Below are 17159 nucleotides of genomic sequence, written 5' to 3'. Positions count from 1 at the left end.
AAATAAGTGGTGTTAAGTGTTAGCAATATAGATTTTTACAAAAATGTAAGAAGGCACGGTATGGGGGAGGGTTGTAAGGGCTAAGGGGATGTTGTAAAGGGGCAGTTAAAGGTGACAAGATCAAAGTCAACACTTACCTTTGAAAAGACCAACCTTTCCCATACCAAGTTTCACTTGGGAAATAACTAATACCACTACACCGTAATGAAGTGTACCTACTTCGCAGTTCCTATGTACCTATATTGTTGTCACAATAGATATTGCTATGAAGTAATTTAGAAGTTAATGTAACCTTAATGTAAAGAATTGCCCTGTAGTCTTCTTTATATAGAAATGGGGGAAGTGAAGATTGTTGATTAATAAACTTTGATATATGCTTGTAGATATGCAATTATCTACAAGTTCAGGTGGTCATTTCTAGAAAACTATAAAAAATGGAAGGCCATGGTTTTAGCTACAGTACTATACAGACACACACACACACCCTTGACTTCCACGGAGGCCGTGGTCTCCACCCCCCCTGCCAGACAGGTGTAGCTGCCACTGTCGTCCATGGTGAGATGGTGGATGTGGAGCTGGAACACTCCTCCATCCTGCTTCATCTCATACTTCCTGCTGGCCTTCAGAGGTAGTCTGCCCTTCCTCCACTGTACTGGGATCCCCGGCTTGGACAGCTCACAGTACAGGAAGGCTGTGCCCCCCTCCTCAGCCTCGACACTCTGTAGCTGCTCCTGGAACCAGGGAGGCAGCTCTGCGTGATAGAGATTGAGAGAATGAAGATGTCTTTATTTGACTACAATCATGTTATGTTGATAGATTACAGTATGTTGTGGTAACAATTGATAGTACGTTTATTTATTGTTATTTTATATTATATCTAAAATATATACATTATTTATTTATTTATTTATTATTATTATTATTATTATTATTATTATTATTATTATTATTATATATATATGTTTATTATATTGATGTTGTTATGTTATATATCAATATTATATTTTATCTTATGAGGATGTTTAGACTTAACAACCTCACTGGCAATTCAGTAAAACCTTTGTCTTTCAAAGGAATTCATTTATACGGTATCGTGTATGGTACAAGATGGTTAGCTATAATATGTTCAAATAGTAGCCTGATTATAGACTAGATGTATCTGTACCTGTGACAGTGAGGCTGGCTCGACTCTGCATGTCTCCGGTGTCACAGGAGTATATCCCAGCGTCTTCTACCTCCACCTGGTGGATGAGCAGGAGGTTTCTTTGGCCCTCCTTCTGTGTCTCGTACTTGTCTCCCATCAGGAGGGGGACGTTGTTGCAGCGCCAGGTGACGGGGGTGGTGAGGTCAGAGGTTATACAGGAGAACACAGCCGTTTCTCCCTCAGTCGTGTCGACATCCTTCGGTTTCTCCTCAATCAAGACTATTGTCAAACGCTGATGTTAGTGAAGCCGAAACCACGTACAGTCCTACTGTTTAACGCTGGATTTTAAAGGATACTGTGGGTAAAAACTATTCTAATGGGGAAAATACCGTTTTATTTTAAATGATATCTCTCCACTCAAACACAAGCCTACTGCAGTGATCCGTATTATATGTGTAACAGTCAGCACATGCCTTGCTTTTTCCTAAACCTACCTCCCCCTCCACTCTGCCCTCACCCACCTCCCCCCCACTCTGCCCTCACCCACCATCCCACCCCTCCATCCTGTCCTCACCCATAGGTTTGGGGACCACGAGCAGGCGTGCAGAGGTCCTCTCCTCCCCGACCACGAAGGCCACCGTGCCGGTCTCCTCCGGGGTGGTCATGGTCAGCACCAGGGTGTGCAGGTGACCCTCGCACATCATCTGGTTCATCTCGTTCTTCTGCAGCAGGCTGGAGCCGAGCCACCACGCAGCCTCATTCATGCCCGCGACAGACAGCTCGCACGTGAACACCGCGTCCTCACCGGCAGTCACCGTCCTGTCACTTAGCCCCGATAGAATCCGCACACGCTCTGGGGACCAGGGACAAAAACGACGTCGCCATTAAGAAACCGTTGTATGTACAATTTGAAGCAAGTACAGGACAGAGTGAGAGAGGCTGAGAGAGAGACTGAGAAAGACACTGAGAGAGAATGAAAGAGAGAGACTGAGAGACAGAGAGAAAGAGAGAGACACTGAGAGACAGAGAGACAGAGAGAGAGAGACAGAGATAAAGAGAGACAGAGAGAGTAGAGCTCGCTCCGTACCTCTCACAATCAGAGTGGCCACCGTCTTCTTCCCCCTGGTGATGCAACTATATTCCCCAGCATCCTCCAGGCGCAACTTGGTGATTTCTAACGTGTGCCCGCGCCCCTTCTTCCTCACGGTAAACCTGTCTCCCTCTTCGATCGGCTTGCTGCCTCTCTTCCAGGTGACTGGGACGTTGGCACTGGAGATCTCACAGGACAGCAGGACGGACTTCCCCTCCGTCACCTCCTGGCTTTCCAGCTCCTTCTCAATGAACACGGACGCAGCAGCTGAAACAGAACAGGGGGCCACGCTTCTTACACACGCCGTGAAGGACTCATGATGACGGACCTGGATTTTTACTTAACCTTAACATGCACATATTGCTTTCGGAGAAACACCATACGCCCGTAAGGAAACGTCAACTTGGTAAGAAAGCAATAAGACGATACGATTAAATATACGTTACGTCATGCTCATGAGTCAGCAATCTGTCCAGACCTCTAACGTTGACCTCAGCAGTGGTCTTCTGATCTCCAAAAACGCAGCTATACTCGCCCACGTCCTCTGGCTGAATGTTCCTTATGTGCATCTCCGCCACCTTCCCCTCTAGCATCATCTGGTACCTGCCCCCGGAGCTTATCTCCTCCTCGCCCCTGCACCACCGCACGGGTACCCCCGCCTTGGACAGCTCACAGCACAGAGTCACATTGCCCCCCTCTGGGGCCTCCTGGTTCTTCAGCCCCATCTTGAAGGTGAGGGGGATGGCTGGGGACAAGGCAGTTCACTGTTAACGTCAACACTGAGGTACAGGCACCTTGTCCTTATAACGGATACGCAAGTTTTCAGTTTTCCCTAATTTATCGATAAAGACATTTAGATAGATGAAGACAATTAGATTAGAGGGGTGTGTTTGGGCTGGCAGCCTCCTCTAAGCCTCGTCCAATCCAATAGCTATTATGCTTCTTGAGAGGTTAACTAAATGTTCCTACCGGTGATTTTGATTGTCGCTGCGGTTCTTATGTCTGCGAAGACACAGCTATAGACGCCGCTGTCCCCGAGAGACGCTTTCCTGATGACCAGCTCCGCAGTGGCGTCTCTCTTCTTGATCTGGTACTTGACTCCATTCTTCAGCAGCTCGTCCCCTCTCCTCCACTCTACGGCGAGTCCAGGTTTGGAGAGCTCACAGTGCAGAGTCACGCTGTTCTCCTCCTCAACCTCCTGGTACCTCAGTTTCACCTTGAAAGTCACTGGAGGAGCTGGAAAGCAAGACGAAGGACTTGACTCTTCCAGTCATGCTCTTGTGATCATGATCACGAGTGCAGTAAAGAGCAATAATACTTTTTCCCGATTCATTTAATTTAATAAGTATACTACAACAGTTGTGTGGGTTGTACTTGTATTATTTTTGTTTATCTTTATTTTGTTTGTTTGAGCTTCTGTCTGAAGACAATTTTCAACCCATATGGAGATGGACAGTAAAGTTTTTTGAATTTGAATTGAATTTGAAGGTGGAGTAAGCTAGAAAAACGGCTGAACCAACACTAAGGGATCTTACCTCTGACAGTGAGCTCAGCTGTCGATTGGTTGTCTTTGGTCTGACAGGTGTATTTCCCAGCATCCCCTTCTTCTACGTTGTGGATGACCAGCCTGGTGATGCGTCCCTCCTGCTTCATCTCGTACTTGTCTCCAGACTTCAGGATGACTCTTCCTCTCCTCCAGTCCACAGGGGCTTCGGGCCTGGAGAGCTCACAGCTGAAGGCCCCACTGTCCCCTTCTGTGACCTCCATGTTTTGGACCTCTCGCTCGAAGGTGATGGGAAGAGCTGACAAAGCACATTGCAGATGGAATCCACTCATGAGGCTTGTCTTTGCTAGCTAAACTCATGTTATTCAGGCATCTTTTCAACCATTTTCTAAAAACTTAAAGATTATTAAGGAAAAAATCCAGAAGAATGCTATGACCTCCAAATCTGAATCAACAATCCACACATTTGCATGGGATTTTGTACCTCTCACTTTGATTTCTGCCATGGTCTTGACTTCTCCTGCGACACAGCTGTATTCCCCGGCATCCTGTAGACAGACCTTGCTGATGTGCATCTCAGCCACTTTGCCCTCCTGCTTCATGAGGTACTTGTCTTGGCCCTGGAGGATCTTCTCTCCCTTCCTCCACGCCACGGGGATCCCTGGTTTGGACAGTTCACAGCGCAGGGAAACACTGCCCTCCTCCAACACCTCCTGGCTCTTAAGCTTCTGTTTGAAGGCCACTGGGATGGCTGAGGGGCAGTAACATGCACACAGTCACAGAGTGATGGTTGACTACTACCATGTAACTACACAGCAATACCAACGGTAACAATATTGTAGTCAGTGTTGCCCCAAAAATATTATTAGCTCTTTGAAATTTCGCTAAAAGTCACTAGATTACGTGATGACATCATATATTGCGTCAACCTTTAGATCTGTAGATGTACTTCTGTGTAGACATAGCTGCTTGGACAATACGGAAGTACAATTACAGATCTAACATAGCCTATTTCTATAAACATTGGGCTAGAATACCAAGAATGGCAAATGTGACATCATTCACAAAGCAGGTAAAGTTTATTTTGCTAGATACGATTTGTAGTCCCTAGGGAAGGTGAAAAGTCACTAAATCTAGCGACAGTCGATAAATTGGCAACATTTATTGTAGTTAGATAGAAACTTCTATGTAGTTACACTTCATTATGGTTTAGGGGTAAAAGTTATTACACAAGTGACACTTGGTATGATTGGTATTGATCTTTACACACTGTCACTTTCAGCTACTGGATGCACTATCAGCAATATTGCACTAATTGTAACCTACTTGTCTTTTAGTTTGTATAGGTTATAAGGTTAGTACTATGTGTTATGTGGATTAGAGGTTTAGTATACTGTATTGTATATTATTATGTATATTATTTAATGTAGTATATTTTAGCTTATCATAGGTGTAATCTATGTTCTGAGTACTTATATGTCATATTATGCCAGGTTGCTTTGCGTTGTCTTTTCCTAAGAATTTCAGTGCCCAGTCTGACCTTGTGTTGTTCTGTGCATCTGACAATAAAAGACTTGAACTTCAATCTTCTGTTTTGGTTGAATAACCTTCAACTGCCCCATTACAACATCCACATTACACCCCTCTCTCAAACTGTGCCTTCTTACATTTTTATAATAACCTATACCACTAACACTTAAGACTGTATCATTATAATGTACTTACAATGGTGTTACTATATAGTTAATGTAACTTTAATATGAAGTGTTGCCATTGTTTTTACTATGGTCCACATTATGAGTCCAGCCGCAAATCTAAATTAATATCAAATGTGAGTAAAGCAACACTAGCTGTGTGTTCCAAACATCGAAAACACTCGTCTCCACGGAAGATTCCTGCTTGTCAACCACAGTGCCCTCTCACCCGTGACAACTACGGTGGCGATGGTTTTGGCGCCTGCGCACATGCAGGTGTACACGCCGCTGTCGTCGGGCAGGCTCCTCCGGATGAGCAGCTCTAGCGTCGCGTCTCTCTGCTTCATCTGGTACCTCTCTCCGTTTGCCAGCAGGTCCAGGCCTCTCCTCCACTCCACGGGAGCTCCAGGCCTGGACAGCTCACAGCGCAGAGCTATGCCGTTGCCCTCCTCCACCTTCACATTCTTCAGCTCCTTCATAAATGTGATGGGAGGCTCTACAACACACAATTAACATTTATTTTTAATAACTATTATGTATTACTGACCAATACTGTATGAATTGTATTTCAACCAATGTTACCAATTATGTTATCCAGTCTGTTCCTATCCCCAGATTTCAATTCAACATTTCACAACACACAATAAAATAACGTCGAGTTTGAGTTTGGACAATACCAGACATGTAACCCGCCTACCATTCACTATGACACTAGCTGTGGTCCTCTGCTCGCCACAAACGCAGGTGTACTCTCCACTGTCCTCAAGGTTGGCGTCGGTTATCTTCAGCTCCAGCAGCTGGTCCTTCTTCCTCATCTGGTACTTCTCTCCACTCCTCAGCACCTCCTCTCCTCTCCTCCACTCCACCGAGGGGGCAGGTTTAGAGAGCTCGCAGTTCAACGTAACGCTATCACCCTCCTCAACCTCTTGGTTCCTCAGCTGCTGTTTGAAGGTGGCTGGTAGGCCTTGGATAAAAAAATTTTTTAAAGGAATGTATTTACTAAATATAAATATGCAAATTATCTATTGTTGTCCTTATCTTACCCAGAGTTCAAAAAACGCAAAGTCTAAATATATGTTAATTACAAGGACAATGTATCAGCTCTGCATTGTATTTATTTTTCTTAATATAAATAAATGCATGCCGGTTTCACAGTTGCTCAGGAGGATACACTTGTTTTGTGCTGACGTCTCTTGAATGAACGCAGCACAAGAGACCACCCAGCGTGTATTTGAATCTACACCCTTTATGAGGAAACACCATACTGCAAATACATACTCCAATTTTTTTTACTGTAGTTCTGGCTGTAGTTCTTACCCCTGACAATAAGCTCAGCTGTTGATTGGCTGTCTTTTGTCTGACAGGTGTATTTCCCAGTATCCCCCTCTTCTACGTTGTGGATGACCAGCCTGGTGATGTGTCCCTCCTGCTTCATCTCGTACTTGTCTCCAGACTTCAGGATGACTCTTCCTCTTCTCCAGTCCACAGGGGCTTCGGGCCTGGAGAGCTCACAGCTGAAGGCCCCTTTGTCCCCTTCTTTAACAGAAAGCTTCTGGAGCTCTCGCTTGAATGTAACAGGGAGTCCTGGTGACCCATAAAAAGATATTAGCGAGGCTCGTTTAGTCAGAACGACCTACCTGCACCATTTGTCAAATACCAAATGTATCGCTTGCATATTCATGTATCATTGGAATACTTTGGTCCATTGGTTTACTCACCCTTCACATTTATTTCAGCAGTGGTCTTCTGGTCTCCAGTCACACAACTGTATTTCCCTGCGTCCTCCGGTTGCACGTTCTGAATAGTCATCTCGGCTATCTTCCCCTCTTGTTTCATCAGGAACCTTCCTCCAAACAGGCCCTCAGACACCTCCTCCTCCCCCTTCCACCAGTGGAGTAGGACTCCAGGCTTGGAAAGCTCACAGTGTAGGGTCACACTGTGGCCTTCTGCTGCTTCCTGGTTCTTCAGGCCTACCTTGAATGAGGCTTCACAAGCTGCAGATGATATCAAAGATTGGGTTAAGGGTCGCTTAAATTAGCAACAAAGGGGAAATTAGCAGCAAACAGTTATGTCTTCCTCAAGAGTTGAGGCCTGGTCTATCTAACCAAATGGCATTTTTTTGCTGAATCAAAATATACCTTAAAAACTGTTATAAAACGTAATATATTAAAGGAAAATTTCATTGCAACACCAATGTTCCACAGAGGCAGTACAGTGTTGCCCAGACAAAGTTAACAAACAAGTTGACACTATCTAGCTACTGAATTTTCTCCATGATTTAAGCTATTTTTGTGGCTTCCATAAATACAAACTGTTGCAGAATGGGTAGGTACACTGTTACAGTGGATAGAATGAGAAAGCTGAGAAAACTGACATTTTGAAATGGACAAAGCGATTGTGTGGTGAATTTGACTGTATAACCAGCCACTCGTTTGCCATTAAGAACAAAGAACAGAAAACTCCTTCTAACCGATGACTTTGACAGTAGCCTTGGTCTTGTGGTCTCGGCAAACACAGATGTAGACTCCACTATCATCAGGTACGACCTCGTTGATCATCATCTCTACACTAGCATCTCTCTGCTTCATGTGGTACTTGTCTCCATTTTCCAGGCGATCTTCTCCCATCCTCCACTCCACAGGGACGCCAGGCTTGGAGATCTCACAGCGCAGTGTCAGGTTGTTCCCCTCGATGATCTGCACGTTCTTCAGTTTTAGTTTGAAGGTTACAGGAAGAGCTACGAAAGTGGTGTTCAGAGGTTAAATCATTTCTGCCTTGTTGACTTGGGAATCTATGGTGTGATTTCAATTGGCAACATTTCATGAAATCACACATTTATCCAAATGGTCTTGTTGATCATGGAAAAAGAACAATAAAGCAATGTTCACATTTAGCGATTCAATAAAATAAAATAAATCCAACACTCACCGTTAACAGTGAGAGTAGATGTGGTCTCGATGTTGCCACAAATGCAAGTGTAGATATCGCTGTCTTCAGGTTTGGCATCGAGAATCCTCAGTTCGACCAGCTGCTCTCTGTGCCTGATGTGGTACTTCTCTCCATTTGAAAGGAGATCTTCCCCTCCCTTCCTCCACTCCACTGAATGTCCGGGTTTGGAGAGCTCACAGCGCAGAGTAGCGGTGTTGCCCTCCTCTATCTGGATGTTCCTTAACTTATGTATGAAGGTAATGGGGAGGGCTGAGAATATTAGAAAATAACGAGTCAGATATGATGATATTTCTTGACCGGCCAGACTTCAAATTAAGAGGAGCTTTTCAGAAAAAAAAAAAGTCTTACCAGTGACAGTGACGGTGGCGGAGGTGGACTGGTCTGAACACACACAACTGTAGACGCTGCTGTCGTCAGGTACGGTTTTCCAGATGAGGAGCTCCAGTATGGTGTCTCTCTTCCTCATCTGAAACTTGGCTCCGTTCTTCAGCAGTTCATCGCCTTTCATCCACTTCACGGGCACCCCAGGTTTGGACAGCTCACAGCGTAGAGTCACACTGTTTCCCTCCTCCACCTGCATGCTCTTCAGCTGCTGTTTGAAAGTTATGGGAATCGCTACAAAGTAAACAGAAGCAACGTTAGGTGTTGGGTGGAACAATGCAGCAAAACATTCTCCACTCAAACTATAAAAAAATACTTTTATAATGTTTTTATAATGTTAACTAATGATAACTGAATCTTGTACACAAACGGGAAATGTGGGAAATTGTATTTCACAGATATAACAAATGTTACCGAATTTGAAAGCTTTAGTTTGTATTTGAACCTCTAACTATGGTAAATTGACATACTATACTCACAATTTGAATGCAATAGCAATCAGTTGTTGTCAGTTATTTAACCCTCGATACAAACACCAAGTATATCTACCACACCATAAGCAGCAAATAATGGAACATCAACCAAAAGTCTCCCTGTCTGCATACATGAAGCCTTCAAACATTTTGTGGACTAAGTCAATACCGTGGACTTTGAGACTGGACGTTGTCCGGTGGTCTCTGCACAAACAGCTGTAGTCTCCTGAGTCATCTGTGTTCAGGGCTGTGATGGTCAGAGAGATGATGGACTTCCTCTGCTTCATCACGTACTTCTCAGAAGCCCTGAGGGTATCCAGGCCCTTCCTCCAGCTGTACGGAACCCCAGGGAGGGAGTACTCGCAGGTCAAGATCACACTCTCCCCCTCCCTGGCCTCCATGGTCTGGAGACTCTGGGTGAACTCGGCTGGTATGGCTGGAACAGTCAGACGAGAGAGCCATCAAACAACTTTTGCATCGCCAACATTACCACTAACATCTCACCTCAGTCGATGGCACAATTTCAGGAAATGTGACAGGAACACTACAGTTCGTACTGAGAAGCTCCACTAAAGTCACAAAACAAAGCTCCATAACAAGAACACTAGAATGTCTAGTCTGAATAGTTCAGCCACAAAAAGCACATCACCAGAGCCGTTGGTTCTAAACTGAAAAAATACCTTATCAAATCAAGGTGCATAAATATTACTCATAAGCTTTCTTATGTTTAAAACAAGTACACTTTTCAGCCAGTGCAGTAATTGAATTTCACTTGATTAGATTTATTTAAATGACATATTGTTTACTTAAATGATGTCACCAGATAAGCCATTTATACAATAAAGAACTCCAACTACATTTAAAATCTAAAATCAAGATGATCACACTCAGTTAGATATTGAGTTTTTGCAGCGTACCTCTGACCGTGACCACAGCCTTGGTAAGGACGGAGCCTGCGCTGCACTCGTATACCCCTGCGTCATTCCTGCTGACCTCCCGGATGTTGAGCCGGGCCTCTGTCCCGCAGCGGGTGGCATAGTACTTGGACGAGTTCCACATCAGGCAGCCATCTTTGTACCACAGGATGTGGCAAGGCTTGGAGGTCACACACCACAGCACCAAGCCACCGCCCTCGATGGCCTCGCAGTCCTCCAACGCCTTGGTGATGGTGGGACGTCGTTCTTCAGGCGTATAGAGAAGAAACGTCAAATTAAAATAGTAAAATAAAATAATTAAGGTAACAAATCATGATTTCAAATCTCAAAACAAGAATATCACATGTAGTTAGATGTTGAGTTTTTGCAGTGAGGGACTAGGTTGCAGTGAGTTACCTCTAACTAACAGTGAAGCATAGGACCTCTTGCTCCCGGCTTCAAAGGAGATGGTTCCTGTGTCTTTGCGGGCCAGCTGTCTGAAGTCCAGCGTGTGGTAGCCGCCCGCTCCCACCTGGATTTCGTTGAGCTGGTTGGTGTAGAGCAGCGTCTCGTCCAGGTACCACTTAACGCCGCTGAAGTCGCCGGGACAGATACGACACCTGAACACAGCCGTGTCCCCCTCCAGACACTCCACATCCTCTAGCTCCTCCTGGATCAGCACCGTCTGGCCTGGGGAAGCAAAGTGCACACACGTGGTAGATGTTAAACTACAGCTGTGCGTCACTGTACAACGGTACAACGTCAGTGTTCAACGTTGTAGTGTTTGGTGATGCTCTGTAGCATTTCAACTATGGTGGTGTTTAATATTTAGTGTTCAACATTGTAGTGTTCATCAATGATGCTCTGTATCATTTAAACTATGGTAGTGTTCAAAATTTTTCAAGCAATTCAGAATTCATGTAGCTGATTTGGGGGGGATGAGTTCCTCCCGGAACATGCCAACAGAGGCAGTGTGGCGGTTCTTCACCGTGCACGGTCAGCAGCGCCCGGCTCTGCATGGTGCCGACATCACATGTGTACACATCTGTGTCGCCTCTCTCCAGGCCACTGATGGTGAGTGACAGGACCACGCCCTTCTGCCTCATGGTGTACTTCCTGCCCGCCCTCAGCTCCAACATGCCCTTGAGCCAGGTGACGCGCTTGGCCGGACTCCTGGTCTCGCACTCAAGGGTTGCCTTGGCCTTCTGCTCTGCCAATGTGTCCTTCAGCTCCTGCGCAAACGTGTGCTGCAGCTCTGCGGGGGGGGGGGGGGGGGGGGGGGTGGAATGGATGGGATAGTCCGTCACACACTCAACCAGTGGAGCTCTGATACAGCAGTCCAACTAAAGAGCTTCCAAATAGACACTGGTGTCATCCAGTACACTATTTATACCGTGGAATGGTACTCACCATGGACCCAATCACGAACATAAGCTTCCAATGACATTCTTCCAATGATCATCATCAGGTATTATCTAGCTGTGACGCCATGAGTAGCAGCTAACACAGTGACATCCAAGTACCAAGCAGAGCAGAGCATCCAAGCAGAGCAGTCTCACCTCTGACCTCCAGTCTGGCCCTTGTGGCGATGCCATCTGCCTCGCAGCAGTACTCCCCAGAGTCTCGGATGGTGGTGTTCCTGATGACCAGCCTGACCAGGTGCCCCTCCACGCTGATCTCGTACCTGGCGTTGGCTCGGATCTGGTGGCCGTCTTTCAGCCAGCGGATGGTGGCTTCGGGTTTGGTGATCTCACAGCTCAGCTCGGCGTCCTCCCCTGGGGTGGCCCTGGCGTTCAGCATGTCTCGAAACACGTGGACAGTCTTCTCTGCGTACGCACACATGCACATACAACAGACACCACACATACACACAGAAAAAAACATACACACAAAGAAACCACTCACAGTGACATACACACACACACAAACACCACACACGGACACCACACACAGACACCACAAACATACACACACAAACACAGTCACAGATACACAGTTATATTTACCATCTTGTCTCTGCTGTATGTCTGGGTACAGAATACTATACTGTTATATTGTAGTTGAGATGTTATAGTTGCACCGTAGTTGAGATCTTATTATTCTTATAATTTTCTTCTGCTCCTGGGAAATACAGGCCGTTGACTCTGACCACTGAAATACTGTTAAAACAATGAACTTCAGATCCTAAATTTTGCATTAAACTTTCTATGAAAGCCTAAGATCTATCTTTGGATCAAAGCGTCTGCTAAAGGAACCAAACATCAAGTCTAAGTATCGTGTACAAGTATGGGAGTCATCCAATGGCTCAGGGTGGCCCGCCGTGTCTAATCAAGCACACACACCCTCACCTCTGACAAACAGCATGGTCCTGCAGCTGAGCTCTCTGATGGTGAACACCACGTCCCCAGCGTCTGACACCTTGGCGTCCCTCACGGTCATCGCGTACCGCCGGCCCTTGCTGTCCAGCTGGAGACGGCTGTTGCTGACCACAGGCTGGCGATTGACGCTCCAGCTCGGCTCGTCGCTGACCTCATGGGAGAGGACACACTCGAAGGAGCAGCTCTCCCCTTCCAGGACTGATGCAGTCTTCATGCGCTGGACAATGATGATGTGAAGGTCTGGGTTGGACCAGACCGGACAGTCGTGAATTGATAATCTGGGCATGTGGAGTTCTTAGTGTGCATTGTGTTGTACTGGATGTTTTTACTCATGTGTATTTGACAATGTAACAAGCCCTGTATTGAGGCTACAATGTTCCCATAACAATACATTGTCCAAGCATATTCATAAGCACAATGATAATCAAAACATAATTCCAATAGAAATCAATCTAACAAAAAATAAATAAAGTCTCCTTCCAAACTACATGGTAATATTATAAAAAGAGGACATCAAATCAGTTGTTCATCAAGGTTTTTGGTTTTGTAATACCAACCATGAACAGTGACCTTAGCCTTGGTTTGGCTGGTGCCCAGGTCACAGCTGTACTGGCCTGCATCTTCCTTGGTCAGACTGTGTACGATTAGAGTCAAGGACTTGCAGAAGTGGAGTAGCTCGATTTTGGCACTGGCGGACAGTGGCACACCATCCTTCTTCCACACAGGAGAGACCTTCTCCTTGGAAGCCTCGCATTGCAGGCAGACTTTTCCTTGCTCCTCCCCTGCTGCATCCTCCAAAGATCTGAGGAACACCGCCGGGCGTTCTGGAGGGAAACACAGATCACGTTCATTTTAACAGAAGACAATATTCAACGTTAGACACCACGAATTACACCACTTGCCTCTGCGGAAAATATCACATTTTTATTCTAATTTTCACATAATTTTTTAATAATGATGTTGTGTTTGTATTTGACATGACATTTGAAATGTAATTTTCATCTAGGACAATTGTATCTCACAAGGACCACAGAGCTGGTCTGACCTTTGACCTTGAGCGAGACGGTCTCCGTGACTGGGCCAGCCTTAAAGGTGACCCTGCTCTCCTGGGGGGAGAGATGTTTGATGGTCAGGCTGTGCATGGTGCCCAGGTGCTGGATCCTGGTGATGGGGCTGGAGTAGAGGCGGCTGTTGTTGAGAAGCCACTGCATATCAGCCACGACATAGTTGAGCTCACAGGCAAATGTGGCACTGTTCTCCTCCTCCACCTCCATGCTCTCTAGGTGCTTGACGATCCTTAATCTTCGAACTGCAGCCAAACGGCATGGGACAACCAGGTAGGTGAGTATAATGTGCATCTGTCTGGTGAAGACAGATGCACATTATACTTTTTCCCCTTCACTTGTGTATGGACCTCACCTTCCACACTGACAGTGGCTGTGCTCTGGGCTCCTCCTGCCAGACAGCGGTACTGACCCCCGTCCACAGCACTCACCCCCTGGATGGTCAGCTCTGCCCGGCTCCTCTCCCTCCTCATGCTGTATTTCCCACAATTCTTCAGGGCGGTGCGCCCCTTGAACCAGCGCACCACTCTGGGGGATGGGACGAACTCACAGCTCAGTGTCACCAAGCTGTTCTCCTTCACCTCCATGTCCGCCATGGGCTGGAGCACCTGTAGGGGGCGCTCTGGACAGAGAAAGGAGAGGGTTGATTTTAGGGAGGATATGAGATGATACCTTGTGGTCCAACGTTTCTAAGGTTCTGGACGTCTCACCCTTTACAGTGAGCTGTGCAGTGGAGCGGCTCTTGCCGGCAGTGAACTGAACGGGACCCGACATGGAGCTGTCGGTGGAGGAGAGACAGAGGTGGTGGAGGGTGCCCTGTCTGTCTATCTGCACAGCGGAACTGCTTTCTAGAACCTTCTCCTTCAGGGTCCACCTGGGGGTCCTCCCCGAGCGCAGGTTGGTCTCTACCTGGAACAGGGCGGGCTCTGGCTCCATCACCTCCACAGAGCTCAAGCCTCGCACGATGCTGATGGCCGTCTCTGCGTCCAACACAAACACGTTGCGTCAGTAACACGGGAGCACAGAAATAAAGAAAAACACCCCAAAAAGACACAAAACAAATGTTCCAAAAACATGTTGTATGTTTGCATTCTAACGAAAAGGAATTGACGCTGTGCATGGCGCCTGTTCCAGGGTTGGTCAAGGCAACAGAAGGTGCTGTTTGGTCGAGTCTCACCCTCCACCAGCAGCTGGCAGGAGGTCTTGTCATCTCCCGCATCGCATGTGTAGGTGTCCTCGTCGGACGAGCACACATCATCAATGGTCAGCTGGCGGTACACGTCCAGGGCGATCAACTGGTACTTCCTGCTGGGCTGGATCTGTTTCTGGTTCTTGAACCACTTCACCTGAGCATTCGGTCGGGACACCTGGCACTCCAGTAACCCGCGGTGACGATACATGGCTATCTTCACCCTCAGAGGTTTTACTATCTGCACTGGCAGCTCTGTGGAGGCAGGAGCATGCATTAGAGCTTTTCACAAACGATAACGCACAATTAAACCCCAATACAATACCCTTATCTCAAAAAGCCTGGATTGGTTGATTGTGTTCACCTTTAACTGTGAGGGTTGCGTAAGAGGAGACTCTGTCCGCCGTGAAGCGTATCTCCCCAGCATGCTCTGGTCTCACAGACTTGAAGCTCATGGTGTGAGTTTTACCTGTTCAAACAGACAACTCTATTACCACAAGCGTCTGGATTGAGTTGAACACCAAACCCAAATTGGGACATTGTGTCAGATCACTGCTGAACTGAGTATTTGTGAGCCTATCACTTTGTAATCTGGCTTGGTACTGCCTACTTTAAATTATTGAAAACTGTGACCAGGGATCACTGTTCTAATGGCTTGCCAATCTGTTAAGCAAATGTTCGAGCCCTAACCTTGGCAAGCCATTAGAACAGCAACCCCCGGTCACAGTTTTCGATAGGTCACCGATTGTGGTACAACACCGAGTATTCCTCACCGTCGTGTCTGATTTTGATGTTGTCGCTGGGTCTGATCCGGCTGCTGTCTCTGTACCAGCGTCCGTCCACATCCTCAAAGTTGACCTTGCACAGGAAGGACACGCTCTGGCGCTCCATCACATTAGCATCCTCCAGCTCTTTCACGATCTTGATGTCTCTGGCTGGCAGATGATCCAACGTGCACAAACAGGACAAACTGTTAGTAGCAGCTCAATCCTACAGATGATCAATCCAACTGGGATTGACAACAATAAATGAAAAAAGCAGTTCTAAATTTCTCCCTGTGCTGTACTCAGCTGTAAACAGTTATGCTGCCAGCCTACCTGTGACTGTAAGTCTGCCTGAACTTTGCACTCCATCAGCCTGGAAGGAGAACAAACCAGTGTCTCCTATGATCACCCGGGTTAGCTCCAGGGTGTGTCGCTTCCCATGGGCGCTGATACGACATGTGGGCTTAGACTTCAGTCTGACACCGTCCTTCAACCAGAGGCCATCAATGTAGGCCAGGCTGAGGGTCACTTCGAACACACAGCTGTCACTCTCACACACCTCCAGATCCTCCAAGCCCTTCACCACCTGGATCCGGTTCACTGGCACAAACGGGGAGGGTGTTTTAGCCACACGCTGACCAGTCAGACCAGACTAAACAGACAGACTGGCAGTCAATCGGCAAACAGACAGTTAATCAGACCAGACAGTCAGACGGACAGTAATTCAGTTAGTCAGTCAGATGCATTTACTTACTTGCAGCCGCTACTTTTCCACCAGACTTGTCTCCCATGGTGTGGCAGGATGGCTGGCAAAGATGCACTCTGCTGTCTTATTCTTGACACGTTAGCTGTTTACTTCTTCCCAGGATACTTGAGGTCAAACTTGAGACTAAAACCATACACTTCACGAGACTTTACCTTTTTGTAATCCTTACTCCTTGTGAATAAGAGAATCACCCTAGTCACGTCTTTTACTTAAGTGGTTTTGCCTGTAAATACAAATTCATAATCAAGAACTTAAACTCCCCCACAGCCAAGTCAACAATGCCAAAATGACTTACAGGTCCCCTCTAAAATCAACTTCTCTGCCGTCTTGACTTATTGAAATTTATGAATTATGCAACTTATACAACTACTAGGATATTGCATTAAGGTTGGTATTTTCAGATTGATGGAACCATAATAATTAGTAGCCCCAAGTTTGGGCAGCCTATCTACTAAACTCAGTTAAAAGTGTACAATGTCAAAAAAACTATTAATTAAGCATCAAGTTACATGATAAGTTTCAACAAATGGATAAACATTTACAGTAATAAATACCCAAATATTTATATAATGCGGGACTACCTAACTTGAAAAGCTCACCTTACGCTTGGTGCGTAATTGTGTTTAGCCTATTCTAGAAAAGAGTCTCTTAGCTCACTTGCCCTTTCAGTAAAACAAGAGAGATTACCTTTCAACAAGACAAAACTGTCCATCATAAAAAGTTTGTACAATCCTTGTCTTTTTCTCTGACAAATCCCCCAAGAGTAACAACAAAATTTTGGCAAACAGAGAACGTGCCCATGTTAGCGGGCTGTCTCCCAGTCCCTAAAGGAGGCAGCCTGTGGCACTT

General features: G+C 46.2%; 1 protein-coding gene across 1 annotated transcript in view; it reads right to left on the bottom strand.

Moving 5' to 3' along the window:
• Positions 1 to 16335, bottom strand: part of obscna (obscurin, cytoskeletal calmodulin and titin-interacting RhoGEF a) — a 43732-nt gene extending 27397 nt beyond the window's left edge. The window contains exons 1-30 of the mRNA XM_067230424.1: positions 16299 to 16335; positions 15878 to 16144; positions 15554 to 15715; positions 15145 to 15249; positions 14769 to 15035; positions 14302 to 14571; positions 13947 to 14213; positions 13573 to 13836; positions 13085 to 13351; positions 12498 to 12767; positions 11709 to 11975; positions 11138 to 11404; positions 10567 to 10839; positions 10153 to 10416; positions 9405 to 9671; positions 8730 to 8996; positions 8361 to 8630; positions 7903 to 8169; positions 7151 to 7426; positions 6750 to 7016; positions 6130 to 6396; positions 5662 to 5928; positions 4223 to 4489; positions 3770 to 4036; positions 3204 to 3470; positions 2713 to 2979; positions 2232 to 2501; positions 1719 to 1997; positions 1166 to 1423; positions 485 to 751 (exon numbers count right to left, since the gene is read on the bottom strand). Coding sequence (XP_067086525.1) covers positions 485 to 751; positions 1166 to 1423; positions 1719 to 1997; positions 2232 to 2501; positions 2713 to 2979; positions 3204 to 3470; positions 3770 to 4036; positions 4223 to 4489; positions 5662 to 5928; positions 6130 to 6396; positions 6750 to 7016; positions 7151 to 7426; positions 7903 to 8169; positions 8361 to 8630; positions 8730 to 8996; positions 9405 to 9671; positions 10153 to 10416; positions 10567 to 10839; positions 11138 to 11404; positions 11709 to 11975; positions 12498 to 12767; positions 13085 to 13351; positions 13573 to 13836; positions 13947 to 14213; positions 14302 to 14571; positions 14769 to 15035; positions 15145 to 15249; positions 15554 to 15715; positions 15878 to 16144; positions 16299 to 16335 — 7537 coding nt within the window. The remainder of the gene's footprint in view (positions 1 to 484; positions 752 to 1165; positions 1424 to 1718; positions 1998 to 2231; positions 2502 to 2712; positions 2980 to 3203; positions 3471 to 3769; positions 4037 to 4222; positions 4490 to 5661; positions 5929 to 6129; positions 6397 to 6749; positions 7017 to 7150; positions 7427 to 7902; positions 8170 to 8360; positions 8631 to 8729; positions 8997 to 9404; positions 9672 to 10152; positions 10417 to 10566; positions 10840 to 11137; positions 11405 to 11708; positions 11976 to 12497; positions 12768 to 13084; positions 13352 to 13572; positions 13837 to 13946; positions 14214 to 14301; positions 14572 to 14768; positions 15036 to 15144; positions 15250 to 15553; positions 15716 to 15877; positions 16145 to 16298) is intronic.
• Positions 16336 to 17159: the final 824 nt, after the last annotated feature.

The sequence above is a fragment of the Osmerus mordax genome, chromosome 27 (genome assembly GCF_038355195.1).
Source record: "Osmerus mordax isolate fOsmMor3 chromosome 27, fOsmMor3.pri, whole genome shotgun sequence".
NCBI classification, from domain to species: domain Eukaryota; kingdom Metazoa; phylum Chordata; class Actinopteri; order Osmeriformes; family Osmeridae; genus Osmerus; species Osmerus mordax.
The sequence above is the reverse complement of the archived record's forward strand: the minus strand, read 5'-3'. Positions and strand labels throughout refer to the sequence as shown.